The 23,751-nt window shown below is 44.0% G+C and overlaps 1 protein-coding gene across 1 annotated transcript in view; it reads right to left on the reverse strand.

The window, feature by feature from the left end:
* The window catches only part of rbm46 (RNA binding motif protein 46), a 38,997-nt gene that overhangs the window by 10,992 nt on the left and 4,254 nt on the right, over positions 1-23,751 (reverse strand). Inside the window, exons 5-9 of the mRNA XM_033651846.2 lie at positions 23,265-23,394; positions 19,895-19,992; positions 16,503-16,932; positions 8,669-8,868; positions 5,785-5,887 (exon numbers count right to left, since the gene is read on the reverse strand). Coding sequence (XP_033507737.1) covers positions 5,785-5,887; positions 8,669-8,868; positions 16,503-16,932; positions 19,895-19,992; positions 23,265-23,394 — 961 coding nt within the window. The remainder of the gene's footprint in view (positions 1-5,784; positions 5,888-8,668; positions 8,869-16,502; positions 16,933-19,894; positions 19,993-23,264; positions 23,395-23,751) is intronic.

The raw sequence follows: 23,751 nt of genomic DNA on the forward strand, positions 1-23,751 counted from the left end.
TGTACACAATGACCCAGAAGAACTCGTACCAAAAAGGGCAGTGTTTCCCACACAACACAGCAGCATGTCAAGTTGGCCGAACCTGAGCAAAACACCGTGAAATACCGTGAAACCGATATGATTTTTTCTTAAAACCGTGATATGAAAATTTTATCATACCGCCCAGCCCTAGGGCTATGACATGCAGCAAAGGCAGAAAGAAAAAGAAGAAGACGGGCCGCAGTGGAAACAGCACCGTTGGTAAACGTCACGTAGACACAAGATACTTGGTGCAAATGTTTTAAAACTAAAAACTGTGTGAAACAACAAAGCTGGATCTAATTTATAGGAATAATCAGAGCTCAAATGGCACGTGCAACACTGGACAGAGTGAAATCACAATTATTTCAATTAATTTTAATCAAGTCATTAAGCCCTTCTGCAAATGAAGAGAGAGACATTAAAAATGCATGAGGTCCTGCAGCGATGGGACGGAGGGAGATAAAGGAGGAGCGAGGGGCTGAGCTCCATCAGCTGCAGAGACTCTGCTCCCTCCGGAGCTCAGAGAACAATAAGTAACTCGTGGTGTAACAAGAGTTTGATTAAAAGTGTCCACACAGGGCCAACGTCCAGCAGCAACTCTCCTCTTCAGAGTGTCAGAGAAACTGTTTTAATTGTGTGTGGTTTGGCTGGTGGGCGGAGCCTCGCAGCGCAGGGACATGAGAGAGCAGCTGAGACAAGAACCTGCTGCCTGCAGGTCAGTGAGGGAAACCATGTTAAATTCTCGTTGTGCTCTGAAAAGTTTATCACGCCTTCTCTACGATGCCAACTTTCTGTAACACTGACTCCAGCAGGTAACGACTCAGAGGATGTGACTGATTTAGTGATGCAGATCTGTTTGATCTGTTTGCAGCTGCTGATATTTGTTTCAAAGATCTCATTTTGAGCAGAACTCCTCAAATCTACGACACGTTGTTCCTGCAGCTGGGCTTTGATCAACAGGGAGCTCCAGATGGCACCAGCTCAGACACGTAGCAGCTGTGAGTCAACACACGACACAACACGTCAGCTAACCGCTGCCTCTCTGCTGCAGTCAGGTGAGCAGGGAATTAAAGAACTCATGAAAACTCAGCGGCGCTCACATCGGCCCAGGTTCCTCTCAGCGTGCTATTTGCCGTCCAGCCCAGTTTAATTTCAGCAGAACAAAAGGAAATAATAATGTGAATGTGAATAAATGATGACGGTTAGATTGAGACAGTAAAAAAGTAATAATGCAAACACAGGCTGCTGAAACACATCCAGCTCTATATGAATACAAAGAGACTGCTTTAAAATGCATGAATAAAGTATATATATATATACATATATATATATATATATGTATACACATTAACTGTCCACTGTATACTTTCTGTAAGCAAGGGCCATGATTATTAATATCTCATGAGAACAGCTGCTTTGACCACACACACACACACACACACACACACACAGTACACGGAGCAGTTAAACTATATTACATTTTACAGCATCACTTCTTCGGCTTTATGAGCTCAGTCACAACATTTGCTTCACTCTGCCGCAGTCTGAAATCACTGCCAGGGAAAATCCTGTGACACTGAACAAACTGAAGAAATAAAAGTCAAGGTGGGGTGGGGTCTGGTGTCAATCAGGGGAGCACATCATCACATGACCTCGTCCTTCAGTAGTGAATCACTCAGAGAGAGTAAATCACACTTCTGATGGCCGGAGCCAACATGCTGGAGAATACACTGGACTCTCTCTGTCCTTCTCATTTTCCAACAGGATATCTTGAACTGTAACATCCTTTGATTGCCCGACACTTGATCCTGATAGGTTCTCAATGATACTCTGACATGTTGGAACCATTTCACAACTTTGGTGGATTAAATCCAACAACAAACCCCCTCAACAAAGCATCTGAATGATGTGAGAGCTGAGGTTCAATGACTGTTTCTGTCAAGGAAGTCAGGTGACTGTGGACGGAGGCAGCAGCAAAATGTGTTTTAGCCACACAAACATAGGACCACCTGGAATAAACCATCACCAGTTTAAGTGTAGGCTATATGTAGAATACTTTCACTGCTTCAGCGCTGTCAGGCAGCCCTTTACAACACCCAGCTGACACCTTTATGTTATGCTCTGGTTAAAGCCACCAGACTGCTTTGATGGAAACAGTAACTCAAAGTGAGTCACTGGTCACAGTGATCAATCATACTTTGCGGTTTTTGTGAATTCTGGAAGCGCAGTAATCATGCAGGTCTCTTATCAGCTTCTATAAACTAGAAGCATGACTCACATTTCAGTGAAGACAAGAAGGACGCTAAGGCCTAGTCGGTACCTGCACAGTGCTGCTGTGCAAAAGCAGAGATGAGAGATTTAGCAGAGCAGCCGTTGACTTTGATTCCTCTGAGCAGCATGCACGGGAATTAAACACAATCTAATTTATATGTTTCCCGATAGTCTTAACAAGTCTCTAAATTTGTTGCTAGACGCTTTTTAGAAATAAAGTCTCTGAAGGTGCGGACACACCAAACTGACATCAAAGAACTAGCAGTGACGAAAGCCAACTGTTGCGTCGTCTACGTCGCCTCACGTCGCCCTGTGTCAGTTGCATTTGAACACACTACACGGACTACATCCGACGGCCAAGTAGCACGTACGTTCTGCGCCTGCGTGAGAGAGAGCGGCGTGAGAGAGTGGTACATCCTGTCAGCCGAGGGGTTTCCTATCTGTGCAGCCGAGCACCGCAGCACCTCCACGGACTATTACATCCAGACGGTCCCGGTGTTTCCTCCGCAGGCTCCACTTCACTCAGCTGCCCGATAAACCCGCTGCTTCTTCCCACTTGAACCTGAATAACAAACCAGGGCTCGGTGCTCCGGTTGGATCTAAACGGAGAGTCGGGGCTAGCTCAGAGACTAGCGGAGGCCCTGATCCCACAGAAAGTATATCAGCAGCTGGAGGCGGCTTTTGTACTTGTTTTTCATGAGAATGAAGCTTTTTGCCCGCTGTTTTTGCGACGCGCCTCGTGTTTCTGCACTCTAGGTGCCTGGTGTTTTTGCCGGACAGCTCTGAACTCCTCGAGCTGAATAACTTAAACTCAAAGCAGAAAAGCGCCCCATGTCTTCTCTTTTTTCATCATCTGTTTTCCCATTGTCTAACCAGATGATTTGAGAGGCGGGGCTTCTGTGGTGGTCACGACAACAAGTTTACAGTTGGCAACTGGCGGTAGCGGTTGCTGGATACCCAGAGCTATACAGCTTGACGATAGACAGCAGGTTGTCAAACTGCCACCGAGTCAACCTGCAACCTGCAAAATGCTTTCTGTGTGATCATGGCCTGAGAGGGTTTGAAAAAGTTGCCAAATCTTGCATTAAAGTTGCCAGGTTGGCTTCACTGGTTCTGAACTAGGGATGTTCCTGGCGACTAATTTCCCTGTCAACGAAATTTTTAATTAACAGTAGTCGAGTCTAAAAAAGGGAAACACTCAGAAAACAGTCAAAATTTAACACAATTTATTGTTAAGTATTTGAAACACTGTCCCAAACATACTGTGTGCATTAAGAGCCCTTTGGAGCCTGCTGTCTGATGGCTCTGTAGCACCTACTAGTGGCAGGCAGCTGCATGACAGTTAAGCTGCCTTGTACATGAATCAATCAATCAAACTTTATTCATATAGCGCCTTTCATACATCAAAAATGCAACCCCAAAGCGCTTTACAAACTAAAAACATACAAAAAAAAAAAAAAAATACAACAAATATTGAAAACCTGCCCCTCCCACCCCCACACAACAGAACAGGGGAGGACAGGAGCGGGAGAACTGTGGGTCGCCACACGAGCAGCGCCCCGTTTACTTAGATGAAAAAAGGAGAACAAGAGGGAGGAAGAGGGGGAAAAAAAGCATCTCCCAAACTAGGCTCCTGTACACAGTGTGGGAATAGGAACAAAAACACCTCAGCACATAAGCAACATAATAAGACATTACAACAAAACTCAAAGACTTGCACATATGGGGGGGGGGGTGTTGGGGAGGGGAGGTGTCGCAGCACAGACACTGGGGGGCGCACGCAGCCACATTTGGGCGCATCGCATCACCCTCCTATGCTACACTGCGACGTTGAGTTGGACGGGGTGTGGGTGTTATGTGTCTTCATGTGTGTGTATGTGTAAGTCCATGTACTTCATCTCCACTCAGTCCCAACCCATTGTCTCTGCCGTCTGATAACTGATGACGAAGACACGGCCGTTGCCGTGGAGACGACCTCGGAGAGTTCTGATCCAGAAACAAAGTTCACAGGAGGAGGGGGTGGTGGGGGGGAGATAGGGCCGGAGCATCTTGTCTGCATAACATCCAGGAGAGTGGAGAGGTAACCGGCCTTGGGAGAGCTGGTTATCTCAGGGAGCCAATGAAGGTAACAGTTGTTTTGGGTCAGGCCGACACTGCAATTTGTCATCTGCCTTTGAGTCTCTCTGAGTCTCCCGGTGGCTTGCTTCCAATATGTCCGAATTGGTGGCCAGTTTCAGCAGAGCCAGGCTGACAACTTCTCCAAGTTGGCATCCATCTTGCGAAGGAGTTCAGGAATCGCACCCAGCTTGCGACTGAACTCACATATCGCTTGAGTCTGAGTGTTGACAGCCCTGCACGTTCCCTCAGTCATGACGGGCAGCTTCTCAATTGCCAAAAGTGCTGCCAACGTCTTCTGAACTTTGCGATAGATCAGGAAGCTGCTAACTCCAAACAGCAGAATGCCTGTTATCATAATTCCAATTATGTAGACGTCTTCAGCATCCTCAACGGAAAGGATCGACAGGCACACGATGCTCCACTTCTCCCAGGAGTCCATCGTGTATCCGGCTGCAAACGTTCCGTCAGGGCAGGCGGGCTCTCCTTTGCCCAGTCTCCTTGTCGAGAAAATTTGGTCAATTGCGTTGAGAGACCAGCTAATAAAATCCAAGGTATTAGTTTTCGGAGAGAAATGCAGAGAGAGGCTCCGATAGATCAGACAGAGACAGCACGAGACAAGCAGACGGGCAGCAGGCAGGGCAGATAGGGGAAGGGAGGGACCAAGAGAAAAAGCGTCCGCCTTCGTTGAGAGCCAGAAAGAAATAATAAAACACTGATTGGTTTAACCAACTAATATTTCTGGTGCTGACTAGCAAGGGGGTCACATTTAATCATTTAGCCGTCTAATCGTGTGCATCCCTATTCTGAACTGCTACATGTGATTAAATGAATCATAATCCACTGTTTTCTGTTTTTTTGTACGGGACATACAAACAGTCAGAGGTCCACAGTGAGGACAGACGATCCTGTGTGCGGGTGCACTTATCAAGACATTGTTACAGTGGTCATTACAGAGGTAAATATGGCAGTTAATCATCACACTGACTTGGTGATCTCAGCCCTAACGAGTCGCCACCTCTGATGTCACAGCCAGCTGCTAATAATCAACTCTTTAATGAGCCATTTGTCAAAGAAACATCAAACAAACACACGAGGAGCAAATATGTTGTTTTTGTTTTTGTGTCTAAACTCAGAGACCTGGCTGGTTAAAGTTTTTACTTCCCGACTGTAACTCCTGAAGTGAAATGTAAATGTGGCAGCGTGTTGAGCTCCTCAGGCTGTGTGAAGCTGTGCGGCACAGGCTGCATCACCTCGGCCCTGTTTACTCTTATGGCGTGTGTAAACACACTGTTTATGCATACAGCAAGTAAACATCCAGCTAACAGCCAAGACGGATCAGAAATCTGTGTGTGTGTGTGTGTGTGTGAACAGTACCAAGGTTCCACAGGGTCGTCTGTGCGGCCAGTTCTTTGGCATCATCCAGCAGCACACACAGCTTGTCTGGGATGAAGGTGCTTTGTGTTGATGGGATCATCACCTACACACACACACACACATATACACAAACAAATAAACATTTATGTATTCCATGTCCTCTATTATTTATTCGTCTTCCCTAATGGCTGCAGCGAGACTTTAATTCTGTCTTCTCTGGGACACAGTTTGGTCACATCTCTGCAGCGACACACTCTACAGTTAGCTGTGACTGCATTCCCACTACTGTCCTGTGTCACCGTCAGACAGCACGAGGCAGATGATCACAAGTAGCCAAGAAAGAGTCAGTGACAATACGGACTGGTCTCTGAAGCAGATCAGCAGCGTGAAAACATTTTGCCGATCAACAGACAGATGCACACGACACATACAGACGAGGCTGCTGAGAGATAAAATGCTCAGGAAACAAAGTGAACCTGGCCGAGACACTGACTCCTCACTGCAGCAACACACACTGCTCTGTTGTCACAATGTCAGACTGGACATATATGAAACTAGTGATTTACAGCAGCAACGTTCAGACACAACTCAGCGTCCACTGACTGGGCTCAGCCACATGCTGCAGCTAATACACAGGGACAAGTGCCCCAACATAGGGAGGCTGACTCAAATATGTTTAAATAAATACAGAGATAAATAAACAAATAAATAAATACATACATGTATAAATAATAAGAGGAATAAAGAAATTAATATATAAATAAATACATGTATAAATAAATACATACATGTATAAATAATAAGAGGAATAAAGAAATTAATATATAAATAAATACATGTATAAATAAATACAGGAATAAATAAACAAATAAATAAATACATACAGTACAGGCCAAAAGTTTGGACACACCTTCTCATTCAATGCGTTTTCTTTATTTTCATGACTATTTACATTGTAGATTCTCACTGAAGGCATCAAAACTATGAATGAACACATGTGGAGTTATGTACTTAACAAAAAAAGGTGAAATAACTGAAAACATGTTTTATATTCTAGTTTCTTCAAAATAGCCACCCTTTGCTCTGATTACTGCTTTGCACACTCTTGGCATTCTCTCCATGAGCTTCAAGAGGTAGTCACCTGAAATGGTTTCCACTTCACAGGTGTGCCTTATCAGGGTTAATTAGTGGAATTTCTTGCTTTATCAATGGGGTTGGGACCATCAGTTGTGTTGTGCAGAAGTCAGGTTAATACACAGCCGACAGCCCTATTGGACAACTGTTAAAATTCATATTATGGCAAGAACCAATCAGCTAACTAAAGAAAAACCAGTGGCCATCATTACTTTAAGAAATGAAGGTCAGTCAGTCCGGAAAATTGCAAAAACTTTAAATGTGTCCCCAAGTGGAGTCGCAAAAACCATCAAGCGCTACAACCAAACTGGCACACATGAGGACCGACCCAGGAAAGGAAGACCAAGAGTCACCTCTGCTTCTGAGGATAAGTTCATCCGAGTCACCAGCCTCAGAAATGGCAAGTTAACAGCAGCTCAGATCAGAGACCAGATGAATGCCACACAGAGTTCTAGCAGCAGACCCATCTCTAGAACAACTGTTAAGAGGAGACTGCGCCAATCAGGCCTTCATGGTCAAATAGCTGCTAGGAAACCACTGCTAAGGAGAGGCAACAAGCAGAAGAGATTTGTTTGGGCCAAGAAACACAAGGAATGGACATTAGACCAGTGGAAATCTGTGCTTTGGTCTGATGAGTCCAAATTTGAGATCTTTGGTTCCAACCGCCGTGTCTTTGTGAGACGCAGAAAAGGTGAACGGATGGATTCCACATGCCTGGTTCCCACTGTGAAGCATGGAGGAGGAGGTGTGATGGTGTGGGGGTGTTTTGCTGGTGACACTGTTGGGGATTTATTCAAAATTGAAGGCACACTGAACCAGCATGGCTACCACAGCATCCTGCAGCGACATGCCATCCCATCCGGTTTGCGTTTAGTTGGACCATCATTTATTTTTCAACAGGACAATGACCCCAAACACACCTCCAGGCTGTGTAAGGGCTATTTGACCAAGAAGGAGAGTGATGGAGTGCTGCGGCAGATGACCTGGCCTCCACAGTCACCGGACCTGAACCCAATCCAGATGGTTTGGGGTGAGCTGGACCGCAGAGTGAAGGCAAAGGGGCCAACAAGTGCTAAACACCTCTGGGAACTCCTTCAAGACTGTTGGAAAACCATTTCAGGTGACTACCTCTTGAAGCTCATGGAGAGAATGCCAAGAGTGTGCAAAGCAGTAATCAGAGCAAAGGGTGGCTATTTTGAAGAAACTAGAATATAAAACATGTTTTCAGTTATTTCACCTTTTTTTGTTAAGTACATAACTCCACATGTGTTCATTCATAGTTTTGATGCCTTCAGTGAGAATCTACAATGTAAATAGTCATGAAAATAAAGAAAACGCATTGAATGAGAAGGTGTGTCCAAACTTTTGGCCTGTACTGTAAATCTGTTTATTTACTCATAGTTGTGTCAGTTTTCGTTCTCCAAACTTTCCAGGTAAAACTCACACTCTAGAATTTCTATTTGTGTGTGCGAGTACTAAACATAACCAGGATATTTTGACAGTAATTGTTTGGGCAGAGGGTGAACCAAACAGAATATATATCGCATACTGAGCAGTTCAGGACGAATACACACCAACACTTGGTACAGTAAAGTAATGTGAGGTGAGATGATGTCAATGGTGGACAGCACTTCCTGCAGAGGTCTGTTGTTTATCTGCAGAACGCTGGTGTGTTGTTGTACATAAACAGCAGTTAAAATGTGTGTGTGTGTGTGTGTGTGTGTGTGTGTGTAGTGTTTGGTGCAGAGACCTTGTAGAGGAGCAGCAGCTTCCCGTCCTGTCCCGGTGTGGAGTACAGGTGGTACTCAGGCAGAGACCAGTGGTTCTTGTAGCAGTAGAATTCGAGCAGAGTGACGGCGGAGCTGATCTGACTCTGCTTCAGTGACAGCAAGCTGGTGGGGGTGAGGGGGGTGCCGGGGTACAGGGGGAACACACACCTGTCTGGGTTCTCTGGAGGCACAGAAACAAACAGCATCAACACTCGCTCGCACACCTTCACCAACGTGTCATCTAAACACTTTGCAGCTGTGGGCTCATTCAGAAGTCTGAACCAAATAGACTTGAAGCCACAGAGTGCTCAGAGTCAGTTACACCTGTGGAGCCTGAGCCATCATGAGTGCAGTGAGGAGAGCAGCATTAATCAGCATCGGTTCATTCAGACACCGAAACAACACACTGTTGGAGAACCCAGTGTTTCACAAGTTCACTGCTTGAATAAAACAACTATAAGAAAAAAACAAACAAACAATCTGTCTCCATGTTGGAATTTCAATAATACAACACGAAATGATTCGTCAACATTCTCTGACCAAACACTTCTTAATTCCAGCTTTTCCTCTGAGAGGTTTTAGTGCTGTGGTGATCAACAGGGAAATGTTTTTAAGGAAAAACAGCAAGGAGGTTTTCAGACATCATTTCACCCCGTTGACACCATGGACGAGGAGATGTCAATCATGGAGGTGCACCCAGATGTCTTCCAGCTACTCCTCTGGTTTTGTGGTTCTGTTTATAGAAACTACATCTTGTTATATCACGTGAATTCGCGAGATCTCGTGGGTCCTCGTGACTCCCGCTGTCCGGCGGAGCTGCACCACTCCGCACAGCAAACGCAGCCAGGGGGTGTTGACGGACGGCGGAGCACGCAGCGGATAACCAGCGCAGCCATTCCGCAACGGACACGCATCCAGTGGAATTTAGGCGTTAGACTTATCGCTGCTGCTGGCCACCCCAGCTCTGAGGGACTGGACAGCCCCAACTGCCTGCTCCATCAGCAAACTTTCTGTTGCTGCTGTTACACAAGTTAGACTCGTCACACTGTAATCAGGCTGATATCGTGTGGCCTACATTTGATTGGCTCGGCGTTGTGGGAAAGAACTTCTTTTACGACAAACTAAACTCTTCCACAGAGGTGTCTTCATATTCTGTGAAAATGTTATTCTATAATTGAGTCTAATAACCAAATGGTTTTAGTGCACCTCAGTTCATTAGAGTGAATTAATTCAGAGCACAGCTATCATCAGTTATCTGTTCATTAAATGAGACTGACTCAGCTGTTCTCTATCTGTCCAACTTCTCCATTTCTCCCTCTGTAAATCGCTAATTATCAGCCTCCGTCCTGAACTACACGTAAATGTTTCTATAAAAGACTCTTTTGGTTTAAATAAAAATATTAGTTTCATTTTTTTCCTTCACATTCAAGGCAGTAAAAAGCAGCAATAAACAAGATTAAAGCAGGTGTATAAATAACCGGTGTGACAGTCAGAGCTGCCCGTCGGGCTGAACATGAAACATCACCAACATTTTAAGTGTCAGTAAACAAAACACTTGAGCTGCTGTAATCACCATGATATATGAAACACATCCATTTATGCTAATTATGTCATTAATCAAGCTGGGGAGTGAATATATTAGCAAATTCTTCTGTGTCAACACGTAATGTGAACTTTATCTTTAACTTCATGATCACATGTAAATTTATGCTGCTCTTTCTGCTTTGCTTTAATTAATGGAAATAATTAATTCTCCTCTTGTTGCTCGTTATTTCAACAGTTTGTGTGAGGAGACACTTCTATGTCACTGTCGTCAACTGCTTTACATTTTCATGAGTAAACAGCTGCGGCTCCTCCACATGCTCAGGGCTCATTTTATTTTAAAATATCTCATTTCTAAAGGAAAATTATTACGAAGAAAATCTGATCGAAACAACAAACTAATGTTGTGTTTTCTGGTGAGTCTAATCGGGACTTATTTCTTCTGTGTTCTTTACCAAACTGTTGAACTGGGCGCTCCGCAGCAGGACGCAACTTCAGAAGCACACACTGTTTGTTCTGGACTCATGTGGTGCAGCTTAGCTTATTTAGCTAATGAGCTCCTAAATTTATATATTTCATCACTCTGTTTCCTGTTAATTAATCCGGATTTACAAATCCATATTTCTCCTCTCACACATGACCTGTGGGGGGCTCAGTCTGATGTAAAAGGGCTCTGAAACCTTTTAATCCTGTTTGTTCCAAACACATCACAGAGAAGAGAAAACGTACATCTGCCAACATCCAACACTTCACTGACCTCAGGTCAGCCTCAACACTGACAGTCATTAATACTGGAGTGGGCTGTTGGTGCTGAACTGGAGCGCTGTGTGCACGATGAGTTTGCAAAGTTACAGAGTTGAGTTTGATTAAGAGGACTGCTGTGTCACAGCGATGGAGATGGGTTTAAAAGGGGTCCGTTAATCAATTAGTTGATTAATGGACTGATTCAAATATTTGGTTAATCATAACTTATGTTGAAATGAACCGGTCCAAGCTTCTTAACTGTTAATATTCGCAGGTTTCTCCATTTTTCTTAAGACAGTAAACTCATCATCTGGAGGTTTCTGGATACTAAGTTGGACTCAACCAGCTGTTTGAAAGTGAGTTAAAGTCTGTTCACACCGAACATGAAGCAAATGTTGCCTTACATTACTCACATTAATACAGCAAGTGAAGCATTTCTTTGAGTATTTCACAACTGGTGAAAATTCGCCCTTAAAACAAGTTCTTCACCGCTGGAAGGATGGCCTTCTATTAGGGCTGCAACAGCATCACAGAATTTATCTTATTATCAGTCAGACTGATCCTAAAAGGACTGAAAACAGAAGGTTACTGATGGCTGAACAAACGTTTTATAACTAAAACTGAAACATGAAACATTTTGTTAATGAAGTTTGTGTTAAAAGTCTCCTCTTAGAAAATTACTCAAATAAAGGAGAGCAGCACGGGGGTGCCGCAGGGTACCGTGCTGGCACCGTTCCTGTTCACCATCTAAATGGCAGACTACCGGCACAACACCAACAGCTGCTTCCTACAGAAGTTCTCTGATGACACGGCGGTGGTCGGCCTCATCAAGGGGGGAGGGGTAGAGGAGGAGTACAGGAGGACCATTAAGGACTTTGTGGCCTGGAGCAACCACAACCATCTCCTGCTCAACGCCAAGGAGGTTGTGGTGGACTTCAGGAGAAGAAGGGCCCCACCAGCGCCGATTATCATCCAGGGAACTGTGGTGGAGAGGGTCTCCAGCCACAAGTATCTGGGGGTGCTGGTGGATGACCGGCTGGACTGGAGTCAGGGCGTAAAATTAACATTTTACCTCATCTGCCATTGGCTAGTGACCTCCTGTTTCTTTGGCATGCTTGCGGCAAAGGCTGCAGTAGTAGTATCACGATACCACAGCAAAAATGAGGCAGATGTGCCTTTTGTCATTTATAAAAAGATAAATCACTTTTCTATAATACATCAATGATATTTCAATGGAATAAATTACTTACTGACTTATTCATACTTCAAAAACACCATCAATAAGTGATTAACATAGGAGGGATCAAAATAAAATAAATAAAATAAGAATCAACCAGCCACTCTCCTCCCCTGACAAGTAAAGAACAGTCCCTTCATAAGTAAAGAACAGTCCCTAAAGTGCGGTGAGATTTGTGGAAATGTGAACGGCTCGTTTCTCCTCTGACACGGCACATACCTGTGTGCCGCCACGGCTCAGTTGGTCCAGGTACTACTGGGCAGGCATGACACCAGCGAAAGAGGAAATTACTGGACCTGGAGTCGGACTTCTCTGTCGCCGGTAAGCCGTTATCTTGCGCCGCAGAGCACTATGAGCCTCCACCGTGTTCCTGTCTGTGACCCCCGTTCAACCCACAACCGCCAGGATTCGCCTTTCCTTTCTGCTGCTGGTTGAAACATGGTAATAGGGGCGCCCCAGCGCCCACTCCACTAACTTGACATGGAAATGAGCAGTAGTCTGGAAAACTGGCGAGGTTTTGTTTTTTTTTTTTGGTTTTTTTTGGAGGCCGTTCGTGCGCTCTCACATAGATTGCGCCCTGGGCGATCGCCCACATTGCCCATAGCAAAAACCGTCCCTGGACACAGCTGGCAGAATTGGTCGAAGCACATAAAAAATTCAGATGCAATTCAAAATTTTCCATCGGCCACTGGTGGGTGTGTGTTTTTGTTTTACACGGCAAACTCATTTTTTTACCCGCCATTGGCACTTGGCAGGTGTTAATTTTACGCTCTGACTGGAGTGGTCACATGGAGGCGGTGCACAAGAGGGGTCAGCGCCGACTTTACTTTCTAAGAAGGCTTAGATTGTTTAACATCTGCTGACCCCTGTTGTGCACCATCTACCATACAGTGATGGCCAGCGCTCTTTTTTTCACTGTGGCGTGCTGGGGAGAGGGTGCCCATATGTCAGACAAAAATAAACTTGACAAAATGATCAGGAAAGCCAGCTCCATTACAGGAGCTGAGCTGGATACAGTGCAGCGGGTTGGAGATGATCGCTCTCTCAAATGCTGCTGCAACCCAACCTTTTAATAAAACTGAGATGTTTCTTTCAGTAGAAAGATGGAAATATTTTTGAAACTGGTGCTACAGAACCAGAGAAAACGGAGAAAAGGCGCTTGAATTCACTGCATCGCACAGGGCCAATAAACACTCCTGCTGGTGAGTGATGCAATGTGAACACGTTTGTTTGAAACAATGGCAGCCAGCTGGTAAGAAACGATCTTGTATTAGAGTTGTACAGTTGTTGTATTACAACACTGAGCTTAAACATAAACATTTGAGGGGGGAGTGAATCCACATCCTAAGTGACATATTAACAACTCAAAACCCAACGACTCTTCATTCACCGTCATGAAAGACAAAGACAAGCAGCACATTCATGGAGCTGGAACCAGCAAAGGTTTCACATTTTTGCTTGAAAATGTTTGGAACGATGATCATCAAGTAGTTGGTTTTTCAACTTATTTTAATCGACTAATAGTTGCAGCTCCACTGACTGGTGCTGGTGCTGGTGGCAGTGGGCGGTAAGCAGATAATTCATTAAACTCGGTGCCCCATATCGAGAGACAGAGCGATCAATGCAGCTCTTGAATTAAACAAGATTTTATCCATTTTAAACAGGTGAGTAAAATAATAGAACATCAATATGTGGCGGTCAGTGTGGATTGTGTCAGGCCGCCACAAACACATTAACGTAGGGAAAACACTGGAGAAAATAACAAGCAGATTAATGAATAAAGAATATAACAATAATAATAAGTTTCAGGCCTAAATGGATCCACAACAACTAAAGATGTGATGAAGGATGAGAGACAGTCCTGTGTGACTGCAGGTTGTCAGCTGACAGAGCTGTGACGAGCTCCTTAAATTACAGGTAATTACTGTGGTGACAGATTTATGTACACCTGTCCATCTCTCCCTCTGAGTCTAAAGCTCTTCATCTCTTGTCCCCACCAGTCTCTCTCCTCTTTTCTCTGTCCAGCTCTCCTCCTCAATCTTAAATCTGTCTCTTCACTCCACCATGAATCCAACTCCCAAAGTGTCCCTTTAATCCATCTCCCGTCTCTCTCATCTCCACCTCCCAGATCCACCCATCTTATCCTCCCTCGCTCTGTAGTAGTAGTCGGCTGCGCTGCTATGACATCTTTCCTCTCATAAATATTTCACAGTTCATTTGTGGGAGAGTTAACTCTAAAAACTTTTCTCATTTTCAGAAAATGTCCACAGGGACCAGGAAACTGGAGTTTTGCTTCATCACCACAATGTTATCACTGCTGCTGTATCAATGAGACTTGATGATGAATGTGGTTTGTAATGGACGAGACAAAGTCAGAAAACCTGCTCAGACCTACAGAAGGAAAACAGAGAGCCGGTGTGAACGCATTAGAGATAAAAAGGCAGTGCTGGAGTTCATTAGGAAGCTTAAAGAGATCCAGTGGAGTCTATGTTCCTCACTCTGACCTGGAGATGAGTGATATCGATTTGGTGGGTGGTCGGGTTGTAAAGAAACTTTTCTGCTACAGTCAAAAACATTATTTTGAAGAAAATGTAAGGTTTGGGCAGTTTGAGGAGAACTCTTCTGGAGGCAGAGACATGTTCTGAATTGGAGAGAAAGCCCTCATAGAACTGGACCATATATCAATATATGAGAATGTCATCTTCGACTGAAGGAGTCTGAAGTAAAAAGAAAACTGTGAAAAGATTTCTACAAACATATTATTCATGAGGAGCTCAGCTTCAGACTGAAAATTTATACAGTGGCAATCAAAATTATTCAGCCCCCATTGCACATGTGGGATATTGGCAAAATATTGCAATAAACAAATCAAACAATTTAAACAGCTCCACACAACTAATACTCACAAGTGGTTCCTCACAAGTCAACACATGATAACACTTTGAATGACGACTGCAGTCTCAAAACTATTCAGCCCCTTCATGACAAGAGTCTTTAGTACTTGGAGCAATCTTTGCCGTTATGACCTGCTGTAAACCAGCCCCCAGCTCACTAATATTTCTGGGTTTGTATGCTGCAACCGTCTTCTTCAAATCAGTGTTGATTTTGTTGATGAACACTACGACAACAGTTTTTCGTCAACGACCTTTTTCCATGACAAAAATGAGACAATGACGACCTAAAAATCGATCTTGATAATAAAGCCCAGCCATCGCCACGCTTCACTGTGACAGGGTGTTTTTTTCATTGTTGCTTCAGTCTTCCTCTCACACATACCGCTGAGCCACAGGCCCCAAAAGTTCCAGTGGTGCTTCAACGCTCCACAGAACCAAATCCCAAAACTTCTGTGGTTTATTTATACTGTGTTTTAGCATGTTGGAGCCAACTTTTTTGTGCTTTTGGATCAGTAGTGGTGTTCGTCTTGGAGTTTGGGCATAGCCACCTTCAGTGTTTAGTATGTGCCTTACTGGGCAGCAGTAGCTCAGTCCATAGGGACTTGGGTTGGGAACCAGAGGATCGTTGGTCCAAGTATGCGTGGACTGGTAGCTGGAGAGGTGCCAGTTTGCCTCCTGGGTACTGCCGTGGTGTCCTTGAAGGCACTGAACCCCCAACTGCCCTCTCACTCTCTCCATTTCATACATGTACAGGCCCTGTTAGTGCATGTGTGTGTATTTCAGGTCTGTGTGTGTATGACAACAGAGTGAAAACACTGAATTTCCCCTCTGAGTATATCTTCGTCTTCTTTGTCTTCTTCTACTGTGCAAACTGTAGCCTGAGTGTCTGCTGCAGGTCACTGGAGGGTTTTTGGCCACCTGCCTGCGCAGTAATCTGGTAGCAGCTGTCGGCAGCTTCCTCTTTCTGCCAGGTCCAGGTATTGTCGCCAGTGTTCCTTTACCTTTGGACGATGCTTCCAGCTCTATCTCCGGGAACATTCAGTACCTTTGCTGTCTTTGTGTATCCTATTCTTTGTTTACACAACTTGTCGGGCACTGCTCTTAGTCGTATTTCTCACCATGCAATCAAACGTCACCGTCAACAAACTCCTGGCTGGTCCAGATGTGTTCTCTCTCAAGCACACCTGATGAAGCCCTTAATTAGTTCAGGTGTGCTTGAGACAACAGCTGATTTGGCAACGTGTGCTCTTATGAGGGATCCTGTTCAGCAGGTTCATAAAAGGTGGCATTATGTGCTGAATTAAATATCAGCTGGGCTGAGCTATTTAAACTGTTTGATTTGTTTATTGCAAACAGCTGAAATGGAAATAATCTCTCTGTTCTATGTCTCCTGCTTACCTCCTGCTCCTGAGTAGAAGGGGCTTCCCAGGCGAGGCGGCAGGGGCACTGTCCTCAGAGGGGAGCAAGTGTCGTCAGCTCCTCCCATCATCCCCTCATCGCTCCTGCACAGGCCAAACGTCCCGTACCCTCCTCCTCCTCCTCCTCCTCCTCCTGCATTGTTTCCCACGTATCCTCTGCTGTTGGACCTCCTCCCCACGACGCTCCCCTCTTTCACCCCCGCAGGCTTTGCCAGCGTCACCTCCACAGTGGCTCCATCAATCTGGGCTCCATTCATGAGGCTCCGCGCGGTGATGGCGTCATCTCTGCTGCGGTAGTGAACGAAGGCGTAGTCTGTGAGCTTCTTGACACGCTCCACAGAGCCTGGTTTGAAGCAGGAGAACTCCCGACGGAGAGTTTCTTCACTGGTGGACAGCATCAGGTTACGCACCTGAAGCACAGACTGTGTTAGTGTTTCTAAAATATTTCTCCAAACTTTATACTGTCAGAAACAACTGTGTTTTTCCAGATTCGTCAAATGAGAAGGTCCAGTCAGCCTGTTAGCAAAGAGCAGAGACGCAGGTTAGAGTGACAAGCACTGATGATAATAACTGAAAGGGTTAGTTCAGACTTCTTACAGTGGAGTTGCCAATCTTAGCTAACGTTAGCTAACTTTAGCTACTATTTTCTACCTGCTAGGTCAACCGTTCCAAGAGGTCTGATGAAACACAGTCAGGCTAACATTACTAGCTAACGTTAGCTAACTTTAGCTACTATTTTCTACTTGCTAGGTCAACCGTTCCAAGAGGTCTGATGAAACACTATCAGGCTAACATTACTAGCTCACGTTAGCTAACTTTAGCTACTATTTTCTACCTGCTAGGTCAACCGTTTCTAGAGGTCTGACGAAACACTGTCAGGCTAACATTACTAGCTAACATTAGCCACTATTTTCTACCTACGGAGTCAACAGTTGCCAGAGGTCTGATAAAACACTGTTAGGCTAATGTTAGCTAACGTTGGCTACTATTTTCTACCTACTAGGTCAACTGTTCCCAGAAGTCTGGTAAAACACTGTTAGGCTAATGTTAGCTAACGTTAGCTACTATTTTCTACCTACTAGGTCAACTGTTCCCAGAAGTCTGGTAAAACACTATTAGGCTAATGTTAGCTAACGTTAGCTACTATTTTCTACCTACTAAGTCAACTGTTCCCAGAAGTCTGGTAAAACACTGTTAGGCTAATGTTAGCTAACGTTAGCTACTATTTTCTACCTACTAGGTCAACTGTTCCCAGAAGTCTGGTAAAACACAGTTAGGCTAATGTTAGCTAACGTTAGCTACTATTTTCTACCTACTAAGTCAACTGTTCCCAGAAGTCTGGTAAAACACTGTTAGGCTAATGTTAGCTAACGTTAGCTACTATTTTCTACCTACTAGGTCAACTGTTCCCAGAAGTCTGGTAAAACACTGTTAGGCTAATGTTAGCTAACGTTGGCTACTATTTTCTACCTACTAAGTCAACTGTTCCCAGAAGTCTGGTAAAACACTGTTAGGCTAATGTTAGCTAACGTTAGCTACTATTTTCTGCCTACTAGGTCAACTGTTCCCAGAAGTCTGGTAAAACACTGTTAGGCTAATGTTAGCTAACGTTGGCTACTATTTTCTACCTACTAGGTCAACTGTTCCCAGAAGTCTGGTAAAACACTGTTAGGCTAATGTTAGCTAACGTTAGCTACTATTTTCTACCTACTAGGTCAACTGTTCCCAGAAGTCTGGTAAAACACTGTTAGGCTAATGTTAGTTAACGTTAGCTACTATTTTCTACCTACTAAGTCAACTGTTCCCAGAGGTCAGGTGAAACACAGTTAGGCTAATGTTAGCTAACGTTAGCTACCATGTTCTACCTGCTAGGTCAACTGTTCCCAGAAGTCTGGTAAAACACTGTTAGGCTAATGTTAGTTAACGTTAGCTACTATTTTCTACCTACTAGGTCAACTGTTCCCAGAGGTCAGGTGAAACACAGTTAGGCTAATGTTAGCTAACGTTAGCTACTATTTTCTACCTACTAGGTCAAGTGTTCCCAGAGGTCTGGTAAAACACTGTTAGGCTAATGTTAGCTAACGTTAGCTACTATTTTCTACCTACTAGGTCAACTGTTCCCAGAAGTCTGGTAAAACACTATTAGGCTAATGTTAGCTAACGTTAGCTGCAAATGCATTTTCTGCACTGTTTTTCTTGCTTTTAGCTTTTGTTTATAATGATCTATTGTTCCTTTAATATTTTATCTTAACGTATTTCTCTTGTAAAGCACATTGAATTGCCTTGTGTATGAATGGTGCTATATAAATAAAATTGCCTTGCCTTGCCTAAAGTTAGCATATTTTAGCTACTATTTTCTACCTATGAGGTCAACTGTTTCAAGAGATCTGGTAAGATGCCGTTAAAATTCAGGGTTGTGATTAAAAACAGGAAGTTATGACAGCACAATGTAACTGCACCTCGTTAAGGTTTGACATTAGTTGACTCTGCTCCTCCAGACTAAAGATGGAGGTTTTTGCTTCTCTCAGTGAGTTTTTTTTAACGTCTCCCCTTTAAACCTTCTATTTTCAGGACTTAAAGTGGCCTTTGTTTTTTTCAATGTCATCAACTGAACAGCTGTAACAACACCAATCAGATGCATTAGTACAGTGTTGGTAGTCTTTGCCTCCAGCTGCCTGGCCTCCATCTGGACAGCACACTGATGTATGACGTCATATGCAAAGAAGCTATTAACTGGAATTATCCTGTGAGTAATACGACACGGCTGATACATGAAAAGCTTCTTCAGAGAAAATCATAATAATTTTGTGTTTGCAGTATGATCATCACACACACCACCTGGGGCTTTATTCAGCTCTGGGCCTCCCCTGCTTAAAACACAACTGTAAAGTTCTTTTGGGTTCGTATCTGTTGCCCTGGGGTCACATCTCAGTCTTTGAGTGGAACAGTAATTGATCCCCTGGAGGCTGTGCAGCTCTGTGTGAGTCTTCTCCCCCCTGCTGCCTCGCTCTTTCTCTCACCTCTGATCTCAACAATCCTGCTAAATATTTCAGAAGCTTCCTCCTAAAACACCAACAAACCAGCTGACTGACTGACCGACCTCTGGCTGCAGAGCGGAGCGGAGCAGGAGGACAGTTTTATATAGACTGATCCTGAATTAGAGGATTCAGAAAGTTTGGGGTTTTTCGGGATCGAAGGCACCCCTCTTTAACACTGTGACTCACTTTATAAACAAACTGGATCAGAATTCTTGTCACACTCATCTTCTGATCCGGAGACGTTTCTTTTGAGCCCAGCTGTTATTTCTGAGGGTTTTATAAGAACAAACACATATACAGAGAGTCTGTCTCACACTGACGCACATATACTCACATAGAGGACTCTGACACGCTGCATGACCTCCTCATCCACGTCTCTCTCAGGCTCCGCCCAGTCGACCTGGATGGACTGACCCCACAGCTGGATGGTTCCTGTTAAACACAGCAGCACCACAGGAGTTACATAATGATGTACACTGTTAAACCTCCATGTGTCAACACACACTGTTTCAAACACAGCTGGGTCACTGTTCACACTGTAGGTGAGGAGTTGTGTCACAGTTTGGATGCTATATTGATTTATCATGTCAGCTTTTGGAATCAGAGAAGCGGTTTTTCTGCCTGACAGGAGCCCACCTCACCTGGGATACAAACTCCGCCCACCAGTCCACCCTGTGGCTGTATGACTCCGCCCACCAGTCTGCCCCATGGTTGTATGACTCCACCCTGTGGTTGTATGACTCCGCCCACCAGTCCACCCCTGGTTTTGGTATCGCATTCATGAAAATGAGTGAGACAAGGTCACAGTGACCTTGACCTTTGACTTCCAAAATCTAATTGGTTGAACACTGAGTCCAAGTTTTAAGAAATTCCTTCGAGGCGTGCTTGAGATATTGTGTTCACAAGCATTTGATGGAGAGACGGATGGACAACCCGAAAAAATTATGCCTCCAGCCACAGCTATCGTTAGCACGGAGGTATAAAATATCCAGGTCCAGCTTAAAAAAATGCTGTTGCTGTTGATTGTAGCTTGCCTTTTAAAAAAATGGCACTTTTGACCCTTGACCACCAAAATCTAATCAGGTTAGCCTCGAGTCCAAGTGGATGTTTGTGCCAAATTTGAAGAAATTCCATCAAGGCGTTCTTGAGGTATCTTCACGATGCAGAAAAGGTCACAGCAACCTTGACCTCTGACCTATGACCACCAAAAACAAATAAGTTCATCGCTGAGTCCAAGTGTGTTTGTGCCAAATTTGAAGAAATTCCATCAAGGCGTTCTTGAGGTATCTTCACGATGCAGAAAAGGTCACAGCAACTTTGTCCCCTGACCTATGACCACCAAAAACAAATAAGTTCATCGCTGAGTCCAAGTGCGTTTGCGCCAAATTTGAAGAAATTCCATCGAGGCATTCTTGAGGTATCAGGTTCACGATGCAGAAAAGGTCACAGCAACCTTGACCCTTGACCTATGACCAACAAAAACGAGTAAGTTCATCACTGAGTCCAAGTGGACGTTTGTGCCAAATCTGAAAAAATCTTTGAGGTATTCTTGAGATATGGTATTGACGAGGATGGGACAGACAAACTCAAAAACATAATGCTTGCGGCCGCGGCCATCTTCAGCTCAGGAGCATTAAAATGTTTCATTGCTTATTCTTGGTGTGGACATTAAAGGGTTAACAGTAGAAGAGAGGTATGTGAATATGATGATGATGATAAAAGTTTCTGCTTCCTGTATCGTTCCTTCTGTTTAAAGTGGGCATTAACAGAACTCTTCTTCACATGTTGTCAGTGGGATGACTCGTGTCAGAGCTCCTCTTCCTCTCAGCACAGACTCAACACCTCCACAGTGAGACGCTGCAGGAGGCTCTGAGGAGGCGCTGGAGTGTCTGAACCTCTGGACTTTCCTCTTTTACTGTACAAACACATTAACTGTAGCGTGTGACTCGTCTGGTGGGAACACACCTCAGCTTCCTGAGTGTGCAGAAAAGTTCCTGTAAAGTTCCTGAGGTGGACAGGATCTTTAAATTGACCACACGAGGAGAGTTTACCGCCTCTGCTGAACGAGGTCCAGAGGCTGTTTATCCGTTAAATATTTAAAGAGCAAAGTGCGTCTGTGTTTGATCCAGTGAATTAAACATGTGACAAATCAATGTTCTCTATCACACTGATGCTAAAGTTCAATAGTGCCTCAGAGCAGCGCTGCTCATTGATTTACACCACAATGGATTTAACGTACAGACCAAACAGAGCTCAACAGAAAAACTGACAGTGTGAAATCGATCAGAAACTGCGTCCTGCATGTGTCTGCTGAACTTTACCGTCCTGTACAGTCACATTAATTACACTGTGAAAACTGCAGCAGCTCCGATTGGAAGTCAATTTCCTGTTTATCCCACGGTCACAGTGTTAAATTTCTATATGCACACAGTGCCCAGTTTATTAGGAACACGAGCTAACACTAACAGGCTCATCCACTCTGCAGTGAATCCTCCTGCATGACAGTTTGTGTTGATTCAACTCTGAGGACTGAGTTTGTGCTGCTGTTGAACTGTGATGCATTTATTGTTTTGTCTCATTCTGCAGCTGTAAAGTTTTTTAATGAATTTATCTTCTCATTATTTTCTTGACTTATCAATTAACGATCCAGCCAATGTCAGAAAATAGCGCAAAATCCCAAATTATTGATCTGCTGTCACATTATGGAGCGCCAATTAGATCATAATTAAGTAAAAAAAAATAAAAGAGGCAATAAATATATAAATAAATGCAAATATAATACATCAGTCATTAAAGTGATAAATAATAAACAAGGTCTTTATTTAAAGAGGATTTTTTTTCACGTCTACTTGTTTTTATTTCAGAGGATTTTTATTTATTAATTCAACATTGATTTATTTCAGAACATTTCTTTATTTTTTATATTTCAAAGGCATACTTAATTTTTTAATTAATCATTTATGTATTTAATATTGACTTATGCGGAGAGCCAGTGCTACATTTTGGAGTCATTCAGGGGTGTCCTGCTCTGCTGCTCCGGTGCCGTCTGTGTCTCTCTCTCACACACACACACACACACACACACACACAGATGCTGCTGTGAAACTGAAGGTCTCCAGCACTAGTTCTGCAGCACTGTTTACTGTACGGGACATCAGCTGATACGCTAAAATATCCCTTGCTGTCTGCTGCTGCTCGCTAGTGTTGCACTCATACTTATGAAGGTAATGAAATAATAACATGGAGGCTGCTTCATCTGAAACAAGACGTTTGTATTTAACATAATATATTGTTTTCTTAATGAAATGTACTGAATCAAATGTGTATGTGACACAAAAAGGCAATTTATTATTCTGGCCAGTGAGAAAAAAAGTTGCTGCCTGTTGGTTTGACAGCAGCGCAAATGACATCCTCCAAAATGAGGAAGACTCACCACAAATTAAACATTAGATCCTTTCTGTTGGACGATTCATGACAGCACTGGTTAGAGTGAACTGGTTTTGGCACACTGTGCCTAATAAACTGAACACATCTGAAGTCACACAGTTAAATTCCTCTTCAGCTTTCTTTGCTGCTGTTTAATGTTCTACCTCCCTCTGCTGGACAAACACAGGAACTGACCCAGAGTCAGACGAGGCTCTACAGGCGTGAAGGAAGCATCAGAGACAGACAGACAGACAGACAGAGGAGAGGGAGTGTGTTACCAGGTATGAGCTTCCTGCGGGCCATGGCTGCTGCTTTGTGCGATTCATACTCTACGAAGGCAAAGCCTCTGTTTCTGCTCCTGTCTGAGGAGCTGGGGTACACGATCACATCCACCACCCCGTCTGTCACCTGGAGACAGGTGTGGAGACATGACATGAGCAGACGATGTGATTACAGTGAAGAATGTAGAAATGCTTACAGCCTGTGTGTGTGTGTGGAGGCAGAAACATCTGCTGCATCATCTGCTGCTGATGTAAAGACTCCATGTGTTTCATCACCATGGTTACCGTGACCCCACACACACACACATTGGTGTTGTTAACGAGGGAAAAGAGGGAAAAACAAGAAGTGATTTCTTAACTTCAGCTTTATGGCCAAAAGTATCTGGACACTAACTTCAGAGGACTTTAGCTCTACAGCTTTCAGGGTTTGGCCCCCTGTCGACATACTCTGGCCAGACAGTGACATATATCCATCATGCATCAT

This window comes from Epinephelus lanceolatus, chromosome 22 (genome assembly GCF_041903045.1).
Source record: "Epinephelus lanceolatus isolate andai-2023 chromosome 22, ASM4190304v1, whole genome shotgun sequence".
Taxonomy (NCBI): Eukaryota; Metazoa; Chordata; class Actinopteri; order Perciformes; family Serranidae; genus Epinephelus; species Epinephelus lanceolatus.